Here is a 16993-nt window from a genome sequence, read left to right as displayed (position 1 = left end):
CTGACATCGTTCCCAAGCTTCAACAACTCTTACCTTTGGCATTTTCCAGTGTGGGGGGTACGGGGCAGGCAGAGGAGGGTGTGACTGCAGAGTCCACGCAGGCCGAGGCACAGAGGTTTTTGATGATCTTGGGATTGGGGCACGGCGAGCGTCCAGCACACTGTTGCAGCAGCTTGGCTATAAAGGAAGCAGCATATCCCTGGATCAGGGTGTTCTCCTCCCGCTTGATGGTTTCCATCAGAGGCCTGACCAGTGGGTTGAGCTTCTCGGGAAGAACCTGCAGGTTAATCACTGCACAGGCTGCGAACATGTGGACTCGCAGATGCAGCTGCTGCCATTCTGTGTTGGTCTCCATCGCTGTTACTTGCGCCTGCTGCCGTTTACCGTCCAGTGCCTGCCACTGATTGGACTTGACGTTCAGACCCGCTGTTGACTCTGTAAAGATGGTGGTTACCTAGGGAACAAAAGGGGGGGTGAGTGTCCAGAATGGGAGCGATCTGTTACAGAGCGCAACATCCATTGACCTTTGAAGCTGAGAATCACCTGGGTACCAGACCATTACCAGAGCTGTCAGTTCAAGAAAATAAAACCTGGACAGAAAAAAAAAAAATTACAGCTGGATGATATGGGAAAAAAAACACAATAGTACATAATAGTAGCCAAATACCTTAAAATGTCAGCCTTGAGTGTAAACTACAGTTTTGGGGTCATGTTCCATTATGTTGACAAACATTGGGGGGAAATTAATTATAAAATATCTATTTCAATATATTCTATAAAACCTTAAACATTTAAACGTAAGACTGCCCCGTTTGAAGAGGATTCTTCGGAAACCATGATGCATCTGAAGAATGAAATTGCACGCTTCATACAACCATTAAGTTGGTCTGTTTACATGCCTAGGGTTGGGTACCGTTTGGATTTTTACGATTTCGATGCCGAACCGGTACTTTTAAAACGATTCCTAAACAGATTCTTGAAAAACTGAAAAATGACATAAAATAAAAAGGCTTTTTATGAAGTTTTCTTTTTTTTTAAACTGAGAATTATTTAAATTTAACAATATATTAACGTTTTAAAGTACTTAAATATATTATAAGTAAACCTAACGGTACAGATCCATTTTTGCGACACGACTGTCGGGTGGTGTCGTCACCATGGTGACGTCATATATGGTGACGTCATATAGCCATGGTTGATGCTCCACGCCCCTAACCAGCAGCTGATTGGACGAATGCGTGACGTGGGTGTGGCTACTTGAGAATTTCAACAGAGTGTCATGGCTGCTCGTTGAGAATACGATCTCGTCTTTTACAAAAATAGTTCACCGAAATGGGTTTCTGAAAACATTTTAAGCGAGAAATAGGCCGTGCAGTTGCTGAATATGTCTTCATTTCAGATCAACAAAGGTCAGTTTGAAAGATTTTCGTCTACTTCTACTGGATAGTCGCGTCGCGTTCAACGCGATTCATTTGCATAAAGCTGGGCATCGGCAAGCTTTTTGATGCGCAACATTTTTTCAAATGTAGCGCTGCCTTCCCGGAATGCTTTGCAGGAGCGTTGAAGTCGCTTGACGTCACCCATAGGAATAGAGCGGGGCGCGCCAGAAGCGTCGCACGGACAAGTGGATCTGCACCGTAAGTCACCTAACACTCAACTACAATACTTTAACAAATAACAGTTACACTATTAACAAGTAACAAAAAAATAAATGTTGAGTTGGTACGCCAACCAGCTTCAAACTTTAGCACTTCTTTTGCAGAAAAGTGACCATATTTGCCTTCTCTGGCAAGATAGGACACCTCTCCTGACTTATGGCATGTCCTGCACAGGAGAAAACTCTTTCAGACGGTGTCCAAGAGGTCTGTACACACCCAGGTAGGAGTTTGAAAGGGCAGACAATTTAGGGAGGCTGTCCCGCTTCCCCCACCACCAGACTACAGGCTCTTGCCCTGAACGATAGACTAGCAGAGTAAGTGTAATATGTTTACTAGCGATCACGTGCAGTCAGTGAATGGTTAATATGCTTTCACGTCCGTTTTGGTGAGCCCGGAGGGAAAATATGGCAAAATTAGCCTACATTTACCGGGTTTCGGTACCCAACCCTATACATGCCTGTTCAAAAATCATACATGGTTTGTTTCAGGAGTGACAACCCACCATCAATTGACCTACATTTGATTAATGAAAAGTGTTTTGCTTCATCCAATCAAGGCAAGTTTTCTTATGTGTGGCTGGACCTACCAGTTCATTAGCTTGATCAATAGTGAAAATGCTACAATTGAGGCGGTCTTGCAGGTCTATATTGGCATCAGCCAGCAGTGCAATTAGCTGCTTGCACTCATTCTGCATGCGTGTGAAGGGGATGGCAATCTCATCATAGTACAACTGCTCGGACAGAATGGCCAGAAGACGAGGCTGCACCATGGATGACACCAACTGACAATCCTGAAAGACAGAGATTAAAAAAGTAAATACATGTATTGGACCTCTGAATGCCTGAGTCGGTAATGATCACACTAACTCCAAAAAAGGGTCAAAACACGTTTTCCCACAATTAACAAACTCAGTGTCTGAGCTTTTCACCTTCTGCAGTGCAGCCCACTCGCAAAGCACCAGAGCCACAGCTATGCGCTGCAGGGCAGACTTTGAGTTGAGGTGGAAGAGCAAGAGCTGGCCTAAAGACTCAGCTGGTCGGATCTCCTGAGATGCAGCATTGAGCTGAGGGTCACAGATACACCTACACAGAGCCCCCAGCAATCTGGATTACAGAGACACAAAGAGCAGGGAAAACGCCATCAGAACTGTTGGCATCTTATAAAAACAATTTATCTAGCAATTCAGCTTCCTTTATTGCTTTAGAGAAAGTCACAAGTTCCCCTCAAGATCAGGACTTTTTTTCCTTCCAACGCAACAATCAAAAAAAAAAAAAACTTACTTTGCAGCCATGAGGCGAGAACGGACCACTACATAGTCCCTTGTCACTGGGTCGTCGGTCACCGTCTCTGCACCTGCTATATACTCTTGGACTGTTTCCTTCACCTGATTGGTTCCTTGACGTGCCTTTGCACCAGCCTTATCCTGTTGCATCAACACAACATTAAATTATTACAGTTAGCTTCCTTCTGTCGCTGCATATGTGTGTGCGTGCGTGTCGGTTAAACAGACACCAACCGATCGCACACAGCAGAGGTCTCCTCTGGGTGCCTTGTGCATTGATGTCAGACCCAAATGGGCACCAATGGACGCAGTTATGGCTGGGGGTTACACACCCACGCAGTCCCAGAGGTTCTATGCTGACACCCATAAACCGTCCCAAACAGAAAATAAGAAAGAGGAAATACAGGCAGAGGGCAGGGTCTCTGTCTCTGCAGATACAGACCACCACCACACACTTCTAGTGGGTCATTAAATATTGATTGAGAAGGGATTACTTTTGTATCTTTGTGTGTAAATCTATACATTGTTTAAGAAAAGCCTACACATCCTTTTAAGATCAGTTTTCCTAAATCTTGAATGTAAAATCTTATTCATTTTACTGGCTAAAATGGCTACCAACTAGTAGATATTGTCCTTTGTCCTGGAGCATCAGTTTGCATCTAAAAAAGGACAAACTACTACACACCCTCATACACTATAAATACAGAAGATCAGCTGAGAATACAGTAGAACAATATAACAGTTCTTATTCTTCAGTCTTATCTAGCTACAAATACAAGTGTCCCAACCTTGGAGCGAGCCTTGACTTCCAGCAGCATGTTCAGGTCTATTGGAATGTGTGAGGCCTGCATCATGAGACAGAGCCAGGCGCCCATCCATGGACAGCTGGCTGCTACCACGTACTGCTGTGGGGCCTGAGACAGCAGCTCACTCCACACCTGCCCAGTGACACACATTAACAATATCATAAAAGGTCATCCATGTACAAGAAAAGTGAGAACGTCTGTATTGCTTCCAATATTCAAACGTAGGCCATCTTTGTCTATTACCCTGAGATGAAGTGAGGGTGAGGCAACAAACCTTTTGAATCAGTTCAAGGATTTCCTCATTGCTCTCCAGTATACAGGACTGGAAGATGTACCGCAGCATATCTGGTAGGATGGGGTTGATCCACATCGCACAGCTCTGAAGAATAAAAAATAAAAAACACTGGCTTATTACACATCCCATAGCCAGCATTCAAACTCAACTAAAAAGATTGACAGTAACACTGGCTGTTATGAATGAACAACATGGCAATCTACAGTATGTCGTTGATACTTTGTTAAATCTTCTATAAAGAAGGAGTACTTTGCCAGATATGACATAAAACCCAATTGCGCCAAGTCAGCTTTACCTCCTTAGCTTTAGACAGCAGTGTGAAAAGGGTTTCCAGTGCCGCCCGTCTTACTGATGATATAGTGTGTCTCAAGAACGGCCAAACCCGAGGGACCAGGACTGTTAAGGACTGCTGCATGCTAGAGTGGACAAGAAAGTGTGTCAATATACATACACCGTTAGAAGGGGACATGCAAGATCACCACTTTAGAGTAGGGATGTAATGATAGACTCAAGTGAAATACAGTCACACTTTACACCATTTAGCAGTCAGCATTTTAAACCTGGTTAAGCCAGCTAACTTTACTAGCTAACGGTAGGCTAACGTTACCTGCTATGTTAACTAGCGTCACGCCCTAGGCCGTTTAAAAATTGCATCGAGATTCATTTTTCATCTCAACCGGTTGTAATCTTTATCTTCTATCTAATCTTAAATCAATTTTTCTAACCGATTTACGATACATCCCCACTTTGGAGTAAAAAACAAAATAAATAAAGCCTTGTGACAAAGGTATACACTTAATCCCTGCTTAGCCTTTAAAAGGGCTCATAATGCTTTTTGGCTTTTATTGTGATCGACCTACCTACCTACCTACCTATCATGCACGTTATATAGGTTTACAAAGTGAAAAAGCCCAAAGTCCCCCGACGGGACTTATCATCTTCAACAGAAAACACTGTTCACAAACTGCTCCAAACAGCTCTATCGTAGTTCAGCCTTTACTTCAGAGACAAACGTGCGTCACTTTGTAACACGCGTTATAATGCTCGCCTAGCTGCTAGCGTGGCACACCCTCATACTCTGCTTCTGACTGGCTAGCAGTCTTTACCTAGGTACTGTGCATGTGTGACCACCAACAAAGAAGGAACAGAAGTGAGATGCCTCACTCTGTAGCTAAAAAAACAGAGCGCTCAACACACAGGGTGAAAAGAGGAGCTGCAGCACTGTGCAGTACAACACAAATATGGTATTTAGAAAATTAAACCATATAAACCTATTCTGATATAACCTCTAAATACATGAACCTGAAAATGAGCATAATATGAGAACTTTAAAGAGTCAGTCATTGTCCATCTAATTGTGGGTTTGTAGAAAGTGCACTCATTGGTGGGCGTGCATGGTCTGTCTGTGTGCTTTTATGTAAAGTTCAAATGCAGTTCAGCCAACCTCTTGGCAAAGTGCTGATACGACACTGAACACACAACCAGACGAAATGATTTTGAAGGAGTAGAATTTATTGTGTGAACTTCCGGGAGACTGACCTGCACTGGCGGACCTGCGGGTAGGTGAGCAGCGAGGACAGCAATGTCATGATGCTGTTGGTGGAAGCAGTGAGGTCATCCAGGTCCAAAAGAGCATCCCATAGTGTGTTCACGATGTAGGGTACCTAAGACACACACAGAATTTTACAACTCAATTTAAGTTGAAAAATAACTGCCTACAGTTAAACTTCAACACAGACTGAAACAGCAGATGCATTGTTCAAAAGGCTCTACTATCACATCTCTGACCTTATTGGGCAGTAGCTGTACCAAGCCTTCCACCACAGGGATTAGGGCTGCAGCTGCCACAGCCCTGACATCATCATCTAGGTCCTGTAGGCCTACAGTGATGGCAGGGAGCACCCGGGGCAGTAAAACAGAGATCAGGTCCTGTGAGACGAGAAAACAGACCGATGAAAATCAGCATAGATGTATGGGTATGAGATCAGACAGAATGGCCTTTACAGTGACATCTCTCCACAGGGAGCACATATGCTTCCAGACGCCAAAAATAAATAAAAAGCTTTCTGTCCATACTGTTGTGTTCCCACCTCCACAATTTATATTCATGACCATATGGCGCTCAAATCGAATACACTGTAGAACCTTACTATGCTTATTCCACAGCTGATCATACACACGCAGAACAGGTGGTACCTGTCGGACAGCGAGGGCATACTTGATGCCAAGCAAGCCTCCGTGACGGACCTCCCACTGGTCTTCTTTTAGCAGCGTCAGCAGGACGTCTACTGTCATGGAAACTCCTGTTTCATTCATGTGGCGAAGGGCCACACCGAGTGTCTGGGCACACGTCTCCCTGACAGGAGCCACCACCTTGCAAAAGGAAAGAGATACAGGGTACCTAGTTATACTCAGCAGTTTGCTAATAGCTCTGGATGATAATGTTCTAGTGAGCTGGTGAGCCACCACAAATGAGGTTTGATTACATATGACAATATAGCAAATATCTATAGTCATTACACCAATAGATATTTATAATAGCAGCATTATCTTAAGTCTCAGTGGCAAGTCATGTACTACCCATTGTTCTGTTATTATGTAGGCCTTCCACCAATAAAACCCTACACAAGGTCCATTCACTGAAGAGTTATTCTGGTTGAACTTAAGCTAATATTAGCATTTCTCTGGACTAGATGTCCCAGGGTTTTTCACCAAGCAAAGAATATTAATTCCTGCAGGAATATTTACACTTACAAAAGAAAGAACACAACATGACAACCTAAATACAGTCACATGCAATGCCCCTAAATCTGCTCAACTACCATTAACTCCTCATTATGGTCATTATTACAGCTGTAGGTTGAGTTGTTGTATTGCATTTTACTGGGAGAGAAAAAGTAAAACCCAAATATATTAAAGAGGGTCAAGTAGAAGGTTCTTTTGTCTAGCTTTTAAACTCACTGCTGTTCTACAGTGTTGCCACAGTTATGAGGGGGACAAATACACCTTACACTAAAGCCACTCAGAGCATGGTATTTATCTTAGCAGCAGATAAATACCATGCGTCAAAAGAGTTGGCACACAGTTGTTACATTTAGGAGAGGGAAGTGGGAATGCCAAAACCACTGCCTTATGCAAATATTGTAGCAGACAAAAAAAAAAACACAGACACCTCTCACACAATGAGAACTATAGATCCTATTAATAATGTCAATAAATGCAACTGAAACAAGGCCAATTCCATAACTCCTTAAGAACTTTAGAAACTTCTCGAAAAATATTTGTCAGATACAAATCATACAGTACAACGTAGTGAAATTCAATCTCTGTATTTAACCCATCCTAAGCAGGAGGAGCAGTGGACAGCCACATACAGCGTCTGGGGAGCAACGTGGGTTTCAGTGTCGTGCTCAGGGACACTTTGACACGTGTCCTGAAGAAGCCAGGGATCAAACCGCCAACCTTGTGGTTTAAGGACAGATTCTCGCTACCTCTGAGCCACAGCCACTAAAAGGACCTTTTTCACAGCAGACATTTTGAATTGTTATAGTAGGAAAAGAACAGCTGAAATTGATAACCTTAACGATGGCTCAGTTCAATCCAGTGTCCCAGTAAGCTGTTTCAGTGAGTCAGCATGCACAATACCAGGACCTCTCCTAAGTGGAATGCAGCCATCATTAATGGTTTTGAATACACCTGTGCTTTTCCTACTATGACATGTCAACATGTCTGCCGTGAAAAAGGTCTATTATGAATAACCGTGGCATGAACACATTAAATCCTGTCCTCGTCTTTACTACACGTCTCATGTCTTGCTCGTGTCTCAGCCATGAAAAGGTGGCCAGTAACTTTACAACCTCAGACTTCAGTTGTCCACAAAAACAAGACCTACCTCATCAGACACAAAGTCTCCAAAGCGGTCTAGGGCAAAGACACAGAGCAGCCGGATGACCAGATCCTCTATCCACTCTTGATGCTGCCGCGACATCTAAATCAAAACATCAGACAGCTTGTGTCATGTTTAAGTCTCACAGAAATGTTAAAAAAAGAAACACTTGAGGATAAGGCTCAGATATATACCTGTTCGGCAGTGCTTCCCACCAGTTTCCCGCCCACAGCACCATGGGACTTGATGATTTCTCTAAGACCTGTGCCTGCACCATGACGAATCTGTAAAAAGGACAATAACATTTTACATTTAATTTACACTGGTCACATAAAATTGTGTTTAAAAAAAAAAAAAAAAAAAAAAGGGGAGTTCTTTGGAAGCAGGTTTTTAACCATTTGTTGGCAACCCTTTGTTCACAATTGGATCACAGATTGCATCTTTAACTCAGCCAACCCCCTCATATTCAACTGTATTGTGAACCATCAGCTAAAATTAAGTATCACATTATTGAAAAACGCTTTGTTTTTACCTCCCATGAAGGATTGAAGAGGTCATTGCAGAGCTCCTCACAGAAGCTCTCCAGAGGCCACTCTTGCATCTAAAATACAAAGCAATGAGAGATCAGTTACATCAACAAATGTTTTTAATATTGTCATTCGTACCATATATAGTAATTAATTGGTTCAGGCTAGGACATCTATGAGCTATTGAATAGTTTCTGACTCCTTACCTCCTCTAAAAGACCAGAGTTATCTGGAACGTTGTCGATTAAGACTTTATGCTCAGTTGCCGGTTGCTCAATAACTACATTGGTGGTTTTCCTTCGTTTCTCTTCAGGTTCCCCCTCAAAACTGTCGTTGCTAAAAAAATAAAAATAAAAAAAAAGGGTGGAGGCAACACAAAGTGACTCATTAGAACCAATCAAACTATACTTGTGATAAATGTTCAAATCTGTCAAGATGAAATTGGTCAAATCCCAGAAAATCACAAGTATGTTAAAGCTTTAGTGCGTAACTTTTTGATCTTAATCAACATCCGTTACATTTAAGCCATTGCCAAATGAGTTGCTACCAAGCTAATTAAGACTATCAGCTCCACCACAACTTCTCTGCATTTCTCAGTATGACTATGTTCAGAAGATTGTGGCGTCTGGTGACTTCCGCGCATTGAGGGGGGGTGGGGGTGCGTGATCACACGAGGCTTGTATCATGTGGACGTGCCAACAATTTAGTTGTCATTACTTCAAATTCCTCATGGGGGCGACATAAACTACCACTATAGCTTTAATGCTAAAAATACACATTTGGTTGTATATGAAGAAAAAAAAAAAAAAAAAAAAAAACCCTCAAATATTTCAATAATTTGGAGCCAGTATAATGCTTTCTACCCTGGTCTGTTTTGTTTTAAGATAGAGATGATTATCAAAGTTTCAAGTCAAATATCAAACCGGGCATGTTGCAGGTACACCATAGGCATAATCTTACCTCTTTTCATTTGGATCCACATCTTTGGATCTTTGTTTGGCCACTAGCTTGGCCATCCTCTTAGCCTTATTCTTCTGACGACTGCTCATGCCTGGCCGGAACTCAGAGTCAATCAACTCACTAGCCTGAATGGGCTGAAAACAAAGCAGTGGAGTTAATTATTAATTTTTAAAAAGGGGTTAACTGAACACATGTGCCGTGGTTACACTGGTCTTTTTAAAATGAGACTTTTGTGATCAGATAGGAATTTAGCTGTGTCCGCATACAAGTGTCTACTCTTGACACTTCAATGCGACCCGCCTGATCAGATGGTGATCTGATATATTTCCATGTGGATAGAACGTTGTTGTAAAGGTTGCGGGGCCTGTACGAGTCCCAGCAGAGATAGCTCTCTAATGACTCCGCTAATTCATTCACATTTCATTTCCTACAAATTCTTCACAATAAAAGTCCCATTATTTTAAAGCTTTTATGGCAAAGCAGCAAAACATGGTAATGGTGGGCTTTTAATCACAAATAACTAAACATGGACGTCCTTACAGCTGGAAGCAAGGCCAGGCCACCTTGACATGTGGTATGGCTGATCGGATCCCAATGTAAGCAAGAGCCGATTTCCAAGTTGAGAGAGTTGACAGTTAATGCATCTTGGAATAATAGGATGACAAAAGTCGCATAGAAAAGACAAGTGTAACCAAGGCCATAGATACAGTAGATCATCAAATGCACTACAATGTAGAGAAGATTACAGAATGACTTATTTAATACATTAATTCTCCAGCTCAAAGCATCACAAATCTCCAAGTGGCTCCAAGCTGTTCTTCTAGGCTAACTGCATTCTCCCTCCCTATTCATGCACAAGTCATATTCATTATTTTAGACTACGTAGGAAATCTTGCAGAACAGGTTATCAGTGAAAAAAGCCCAGAACACGATTATTATTATTGGCATGTTTGGCATCTTACATATGGATCAGGAAGAAATATAAGATGTGTATTATATTGTATTACCACACTGAAATACTGACATCCCCTGCCTTCTACCAACTTGAAATGTATGCAGCACCACACAATAGATAGGCACACAAGCCTGGAAGATATGAAGAGCAGACTGGAAACAAAAAAAATAAAAATAAAACACCAAGGTTTGATTCAAAAGAGGCAGAGAAAAGGATGATTCACAACCAAAGAGAAGATGACAGCTGAATCAGTATGAATTAGGGTTGGGCGATGTCCCCTAAATTGGCAGTTGACGATGATATCGTCGTTGGGCCCGTTTTCCTACTACTATGGGCCAACACTTAACATAGAAACGATTAGAGATACATTTAAATGCCCTCTGTAAATGGTGCCCTGCTGGTAGGTTTTACAACATGACCTACTTTCACTTAACTACGGTGCAGTAAAATCAATCAGATGTCCGTGATCTGCGTAACGACAGTACAGTGGGACGTCTGCCTTCAACAGAGCGACAGTAATAACCTAATATACCATCATTACTGAGTTTAAACTACATTCACGGTTATGTTTGCACTGAATAACGTATTCAATAAACAGAAACATAACTCTTGCAGCGCACATGAACAGATGCGCAATATTAGCTCACACATAAAATAGCACCCTCGCGTGAATTAGCCTGTTGCTAACGTACATTCATAAATCCTGCATAACATCGTCCCGTACCTACAGGACCTCAGACGTACTTATTGATGCACGCACACAGACAGTAGTGTCGGCAAACTTAGTCCAATGAGGGGAGAAAGGAAAGTGTGATAGCGCTCCACTTTTAACGCTTTTTTCTCTCACTCGAGACCGCTGTGTCCAACGTTAGAAGGTAGAGCGAGCTACAGCTGACAGGGAGAGAGAGAGAGAGAATGTATCATTACAGCCAATCCAGTCTTTGTGTCTTTGCTAGATTAAGACAGACGCATTTGTCAATTTCCCGTCCAGCGCCCGCAACTAGGATTAGTGTGGGAAGACACATCACGATGGTTGCTCTCCATCGTGATGTCGGGCAGCCATCACAATGGACGATGATATCGTCCATCGGCACAACCCTAGTATGAATGCATTAAAACTTGGCACTGCACAGCTCCACAGCAACAGTCTGTTGTCATTGTGACTCAAGTTATAGCCTACCTCCTTTCACTTAACTTAAAATCAACTTAGCCAGCTAGGTCAGGCCATGACGTAAAGCCACAATATCTCACTACAGGGAAACAGTCAACTGCTGACAGAAGCGGTGACAGCAGGTGCCCACTTCCTGCCACACATTCTGATTATCTTTACCTAGTTTGCAACTTTTTAGTCAGCCCAAGGATACAGCTTGCAGTAAGAGCCTTAGTGAACCAAAGAACATAAAAGTACATGCGCCGAGTTCTGCTGAACCAAAAAGGTAAGAGGTTTAAATGAGACCCACCACATGGTTGTGCGAGCTGGATCCAGCTGTGGCTTTGCTTCCATGGGCTTTAAGCCCGCTGGGTTGGCATGTGTAGTCTAGGTCCTCATCGTTAAACAAATCCTCTGTGTCCATGCCGATAGCAGCGCCCATGTCTAGACCCAACTTCTTCTGAAGAAGCTTTCTCTGGCGGGCAAGACGTTCCTTAGGGTCCATCTCACCTGAGAAAAATAAAATAAAAATCAAGACATCACAGGTTACCACTAGATAGACTGGAGAACAAGTACAATGAGTATGTTCACATGCACACCAATATTCCACTATTATTCAGAATATGACAATATTCCAAATTTGATACAGGTCATGTAAACCGCATATTCCGGTTGGAGATTCTGAATAAGGCCTTTTTTCCTAATAAATGCGCACACATCGCTACGCCAACCTTTTCAGAAGCTGGTTGAAGGAAAAAGAGACACTGCATTTGCACGATCCAATAAGTCCACCACCGCTGGTAAACTTTTGGGAACCCCCCAAATAGTATTTTGCACGGCTACATGTAAACGGGAATATTCACTTTCATTAGCCATGTAAACCGCTAACAACTTAGTCATTGTAGCTGTGTGAGGAATACTGATTATGTGTATGTGAACCACAGAGTGTCATTCGGGAGCTAAATGCAGCTAGTAGGCAAACACAATTAGTGCTAGGGCTGCAAATAAATACAGGAACAGGATCATAAATAGGTCTGAACATCACCCAGAACCTGCTAAATTTAGTAAACTTCAACAGTACAGGTGTCCTTGAACAAGAAATTATATGAGATCACAGACAAGCAACGACTGGTAAAACAGAATGCAGGACTTTGAATGACCATCAAAAGATGAGGATGAGCAGCTTTCCCTATTCAAATTAAATTCAAATTCATGGCCAAGTAGCCTAGTTTGTTGTGTGGCATTTGTGTCTGCGTCAGAATCAACCTGACCTATATTAGCAGTGATGTTGTAGTCCAGTCTCCAACACAAAAGTGTGCGATTTAAGGGATGACAAGTATAGATGACAAATGTTGTTTAGCATTCAAAATTCTTGACAGAATCCCCTTTCCTCAAGTCAAACCGAATAGGTTGGAAAGTACATAAAAATCTCCTAAATAGTTAGTCATACACAAAAAAAAACAAAGCTGTCCAGTGGTCAGTGTCCTAAAAAGACTAGCCAATAACTGAAACCACCCTACTCTTTTCAAATGAGTCACTTTTCCTTTCTACAGGTTACACTCACAAAACAATGTAGCTTTCATAGACTCAAGAGTGGAGGTTATTGCAACAAAACCACAATAAAAACCACAACAAACCAGTTTTGTCATCCTGCAGCTCAAACTCTGCTCCAGCAGATCCCAGCAGAGAGGCCCCATGTTTAAGTAGGCGGGAGATGTCAAAGTGGTAGAAACTCAACCGGTCGCAAGAGGAGTCCTCTGGAGACAAGTCTTCTACAAGATAGAAAAATAGAAGTCTCACAACTGCACATTTGTCCCTCTAACTCCAAAATTAATCTGAGGTCACATTCACACTAACTCCTTTCATCAAGAACAAACTTGTGTTTCCCACCCAACAAGACTGAGCTTATGGATACACAATGGATGGAGCTGGAAATTGAAGTCTTAGATTGTTGAGTTGGCAGGAAAAATAACTTTAAAAAAAAAAAAAAAAAAAGCTTTCAAAAGATGTTTGTACAGAAGAAATGTTACAGTGCCTTCTCTCTGATGCACTCTGTGAGAAGTAATTTCCACACACCCCCACCCACCCACCCACACACCCCCACACCCACACACTTTAATTTGCCCTAAAAATAATACTGGAAAATATTAAATTGAGTGGAAGACATTAATGTTGATTTACATTTGTGATAAAATGAAATAAACTTTCATTCAACGGTAGCTGGGACCAACAATGTTGTGATCAATACAGTCATGTGATGCAGAGAAGACGGATTGCACTGAACAGCAGGGATGGGTAACAAGTAGTGCTGACCGATGAATCGGATTATCCTCGTCACCCAGATATGAACATGTGCAATAAACACGTCGCAAAAGACGACATAAAACACGATGAACGTGAAACTGTATCTAGGGATGTGTACCAAAACCGGGTATTGAACAGGCCACAGGACTAAAAACTCTAGGATTTATCATCACACTGCAGCCTCTCCCCTGCTGAGCTCCTTCACACCCACCCACCCCCTACCCCCGTGTTTGGCAAAAAATAAAAAATAGCAGTAATATCAATTGTCAATTTATACAATACCCCGGGAGTGTGAGGATCTACTGTTGAGGCCATCTTTTCCAGTTCAAAACTAACAGAGCGTACTGTGTGTTTGAACAGCAACACCTGCATGTTATCAGATAGCCCTGTATCCAAATTAGGGCGGATTCTCTTAAATATTATGTGACACTAAGTTCCCTGTGACTACCAGGTTCACTGCCAGGTAAAAGAGCGAGCACACGCACACACAGTATTGTAACTAAATCCAAGGTAAACATTAGTGCTCCGAGTATTTTCATAAACAGCTATGCCAAACTGAAGACACAGATTACTGCAAAATCCAGTGTTTCATTTGGAGTACATGCCTCAGCATTTGACAGGAAAGTTTACCTTCTTTAGGCTTGGGCACAGGGTCCCACTCAGGAATATTCTTCACAATGGCCTCTACAGCCTGGCCTGCTGCTATTCGAGTGTCCCAATTGGGACTCCTTAGGTAGGTCAAGACCTGGTAGTTGACAGAAAATAGATTTAATATACTCAAAATACAACCTAAATTATAACTGTCTCTATAAAGAGAAGGAAAGAGACAAGTAAAACAGCCAGCGCAGAACTGAAAATTTGTCAAGACTTGACAAAAGACTTTGTTGCAGTTGTAAGGTCAGAATCACATACAAAATTCAACCCAGGTACTAATATGGCACAGACAGCTCATTGCCCTACCAGGGAGAATAACACTGTTGTACATTATCAATACTCCGCAAAGTTGACTGCAGGGACAGCCAAATATGCCCTGGTTGAGATTATTTCATGAAGGCTCATGAAAGACAGTTGGGAAAAAGCCATCAAACACACCTTTGATAGAAGGCTATTGAGTTCATGGGGGTGGAGTTTGACCACTTCTCCAAGCTGCTGGGCTGCTGCTTTCCTGGTTACTGGTGTTGTTCCGGTGTCGAGCAGGATAAACAAACGATCAAGTCTAAAGAAAGGGGACGGTAACAAAAATAAATAAAAATAAAAAAAAAACAAGGTCAAAAGAAACCAAAGACAATGCACAGCACTTAACACATGCTGGTTCCTCTTCCCCAATTTTTGGTGCTCTAATATGCAAGGACCATGGTGAGAGGACCAGAATTGAATCATAATCTAAATATTTTATAAATTCTAAACAAAAAAAAAAAAAAAGGGAAATGCTCTCAAGACAACACACTGAAATGTATTTGTATGAATAAAACCACTATGCATCATTAAATTGTTTGGCTTTGAACCAAGGTAACCTGTCTAATGAGCCTGGTCTTTCACTCATTAGCAGTCTATTAATAAAGTGGAGTGGATTAGAGATGTAAGGGGCGTGACCCCAGGTACCACTAATACTTAAACTGAACTACATAGGAGTCGGCTTTGCTATGCAAAAGAGGCCCACTGATACCACGTGGAATTATAATAACAATCACAACGGAAAACGCTTGCCAAGTAAACATCAAAACAATGTTAAGATTAATATTCTAGCATGTTTAGTGACGTTAAAGATGACCTAGAATTTGCAATTTGACATGTTTGCGTCTATCTCGTGTTTGCAAACTGGTTTACATGACATAATTTCACAATCACGTTAACGTTAGTTAATCTGTGAATCCTTAATATTAAATGTGAAATTAATTTTACCTATCATTTCGCACATGCCGTAAAAATGAGTCCCAACTGAGTTATGTGCCCAGCCTGCAAACCCGCGCCACGAATAGTGACTAAGTTACACTGTAACGTTACGCTATGTTAGCATGCTAACGTCGACCGTCGCCATGCCATTCTTTGCCAAATCAAAAGCTAGCAGATAGCAGGTTAGCCAGCTAATTGGTAAGGAAACTCGGGACAGATAAAAAACCGAGTCAGCATAGGCGTAAGACAATCTTACCTTGATACAGCCATGGCCAATTGTTGTATGGCTTTTCAAGCCCCACATTCAACAGGCAACCAATAATTTGAGGCTTTTCCCTCTCTGCTGTTTCACGTTTCCAATGCCGCAGATAACCGTAGCTAGATAAAGTCATTAGCTAGTTAGCAGCTACCGCTAGCTAGCCGAGGCCCAGGCTGTGTGCTTCTGACCACCCCGACTCTGTCTGAGTTCACCACCAATTCATGGCTTCAAAGTTGTCCCTCTTGTCTCTTCTGTATCTTGTCCCACAAAATATCGCCGAGTACCATACGCATATCAATCTATAGCTAAAGTTACCCTTCAGAACTCTTCCCGGATAAATATTTTAACCTAATACGGTGTAAAGAGTTATTTTGTAGCACGTTGAGGGCGACCCAGAAGACTGTTTTTATATGAGGAGCCATCTTGCATTTATTCCTTCCTCCATAGCAGGCGTAAGCTGATTGGCTAGAAGCATCGGGGAAAGCCAATCAAAATGCACGTTAAAAGAGGAAATGAATGGAAAGAAAAAACGAAAAGGGATAGTTTACATGTTTTCCCTCAATAATGTAGATACATTGTTGCATCCTATGTGGCTCTAGTTTATCTTAAACATAAACATGTACCCCTAACTGATTGGCATGTGTTCGTGAGTGCTCATATGCAAGCCAGATACCATTTAACTGCCATTTAGTTCATTTGGTTCTAATATCCTATCAAATTGTTTGAGCTTACAATTTGTTAAATTTAGTCTAATCTTTGTTTGCATTTCACTATATTAATTTGTATTTGCGCACGTTACTTTGAGGCAGTTGAACCCTGAGCTGACCATGGTCCTGAAAAGCCAAAGGTTAAAATCGCCATAGACCTGAGTTAAAGGGATATGCCACCGTGTGTTGAAATAGGGCTTATCACGGTCTCCCCTAGCTGTAGATAGGTGGGCCAACGCATTTTTTGTGCATGCATCGTTTTAGTCCGGTGCAACACTTGGCAGCGCCGCCGCTAGTTAGCTTAGCGTAGT

The 16993-nt window shown here is 42.0% G+C and overlaps 1 protein-coding gene across 1 annotated transcript in view; it reads right to left on the bottom strand.

The window, feature by feature from the left end:
- Positions 1 to 16401, bottom strand: part of btaf1 (BTAF1 RNA polymerase II, B-TFIID transcription factor-associated) — a 30241-nt gene extending 13840 nt beyond the window's left edge. Inside the window, exons 1-20 of the mRNA XM_039783782.1 lie at positions 15973 to 16401; positions 14916 to 15039; positions 14454 to 14568; positions 13157 to 13291; positions 11830 to 12029; positions 9415 to 9548; positions 8661 to 8790; positions 8460 to 8528; positions 8122 to 8211; positions 7934 to 8029; positions 6238 to 6414; positions 5830 to 5970; positions 5581 to 5705; positions 4337 to 4457; positions 4021 to 4125; positions 3729 to 3878; positions 2939 to 3081; positions 2587 to 2761; positions 2245 to 2448; positions 34 to 454 (exon numbers count right to left, since the gene is read on the bottom strand). Coding sequence (XP_039639716.1) covers positions 34 to 454; positions 2245 to 2448; positions 2587 to 2761; positions 2939 to 3081; positions 3729 to 3878; positions 4021 to 4125; positions 4337 to 4457; positions 5581 to 5705; positions 5830 to 5970; positions 6238 to 6414; positions 7934 to 8029; positions 8122 to 8211; positions 8460 to 8528; positions 8661 to 8790; positions 9415 to 9548; positions 11830 to 12029; positions 13157 to 13291; positions 14454 to 14568; positions 14916 to 15039; positions 15973 to 15986 — 2869 coding nt within the window. The 5' untranslated portion in view covers positions 15987 to 16401. The remainder of the gene's footprint in view (positions 1 to 33; positions 455 to 2244; positions 2449 to 2586; positions 2762 to 2938; positions 3082 to 3728; positions 3879 to 4020; positions 4126 to 4336; positions 4458 to 5580; positions 5706 to 5829; positions 5971 to 6237; positions 6415 to 7933; positions 8030 to 8121; positions 8212 to 8459; positions 8529 to 8660; positions 8791 to 9414; positions 9549 to 11829; positions 12030 to 13156; positions 13292 to 14453; positions 14569 to 14915; positions 15040 to 15972) is intronic.
- Between the last annotated feature and the right edge of the window lie 592 nt (positions 16402 to 16993).

Source organism: Perca fluviatilis, chromosome 19 (genome assembly GCF_010015445.1).
Source record: "Perca fluviatilis chromosome 19, GENO_Pfluv_1.0, whole genome shotgun sequence".
In the NCBI taxonomy this organism is placed as follows: domain Eukaryota; kingdom Metazoa; phylum Chordata; class Actinopteri; order Perciformes; family Percidae; genus Perca; species Perca fluviatilis.
This window is presented reverse-complemented; position numbering and strand designations above follow the sequence as displayed.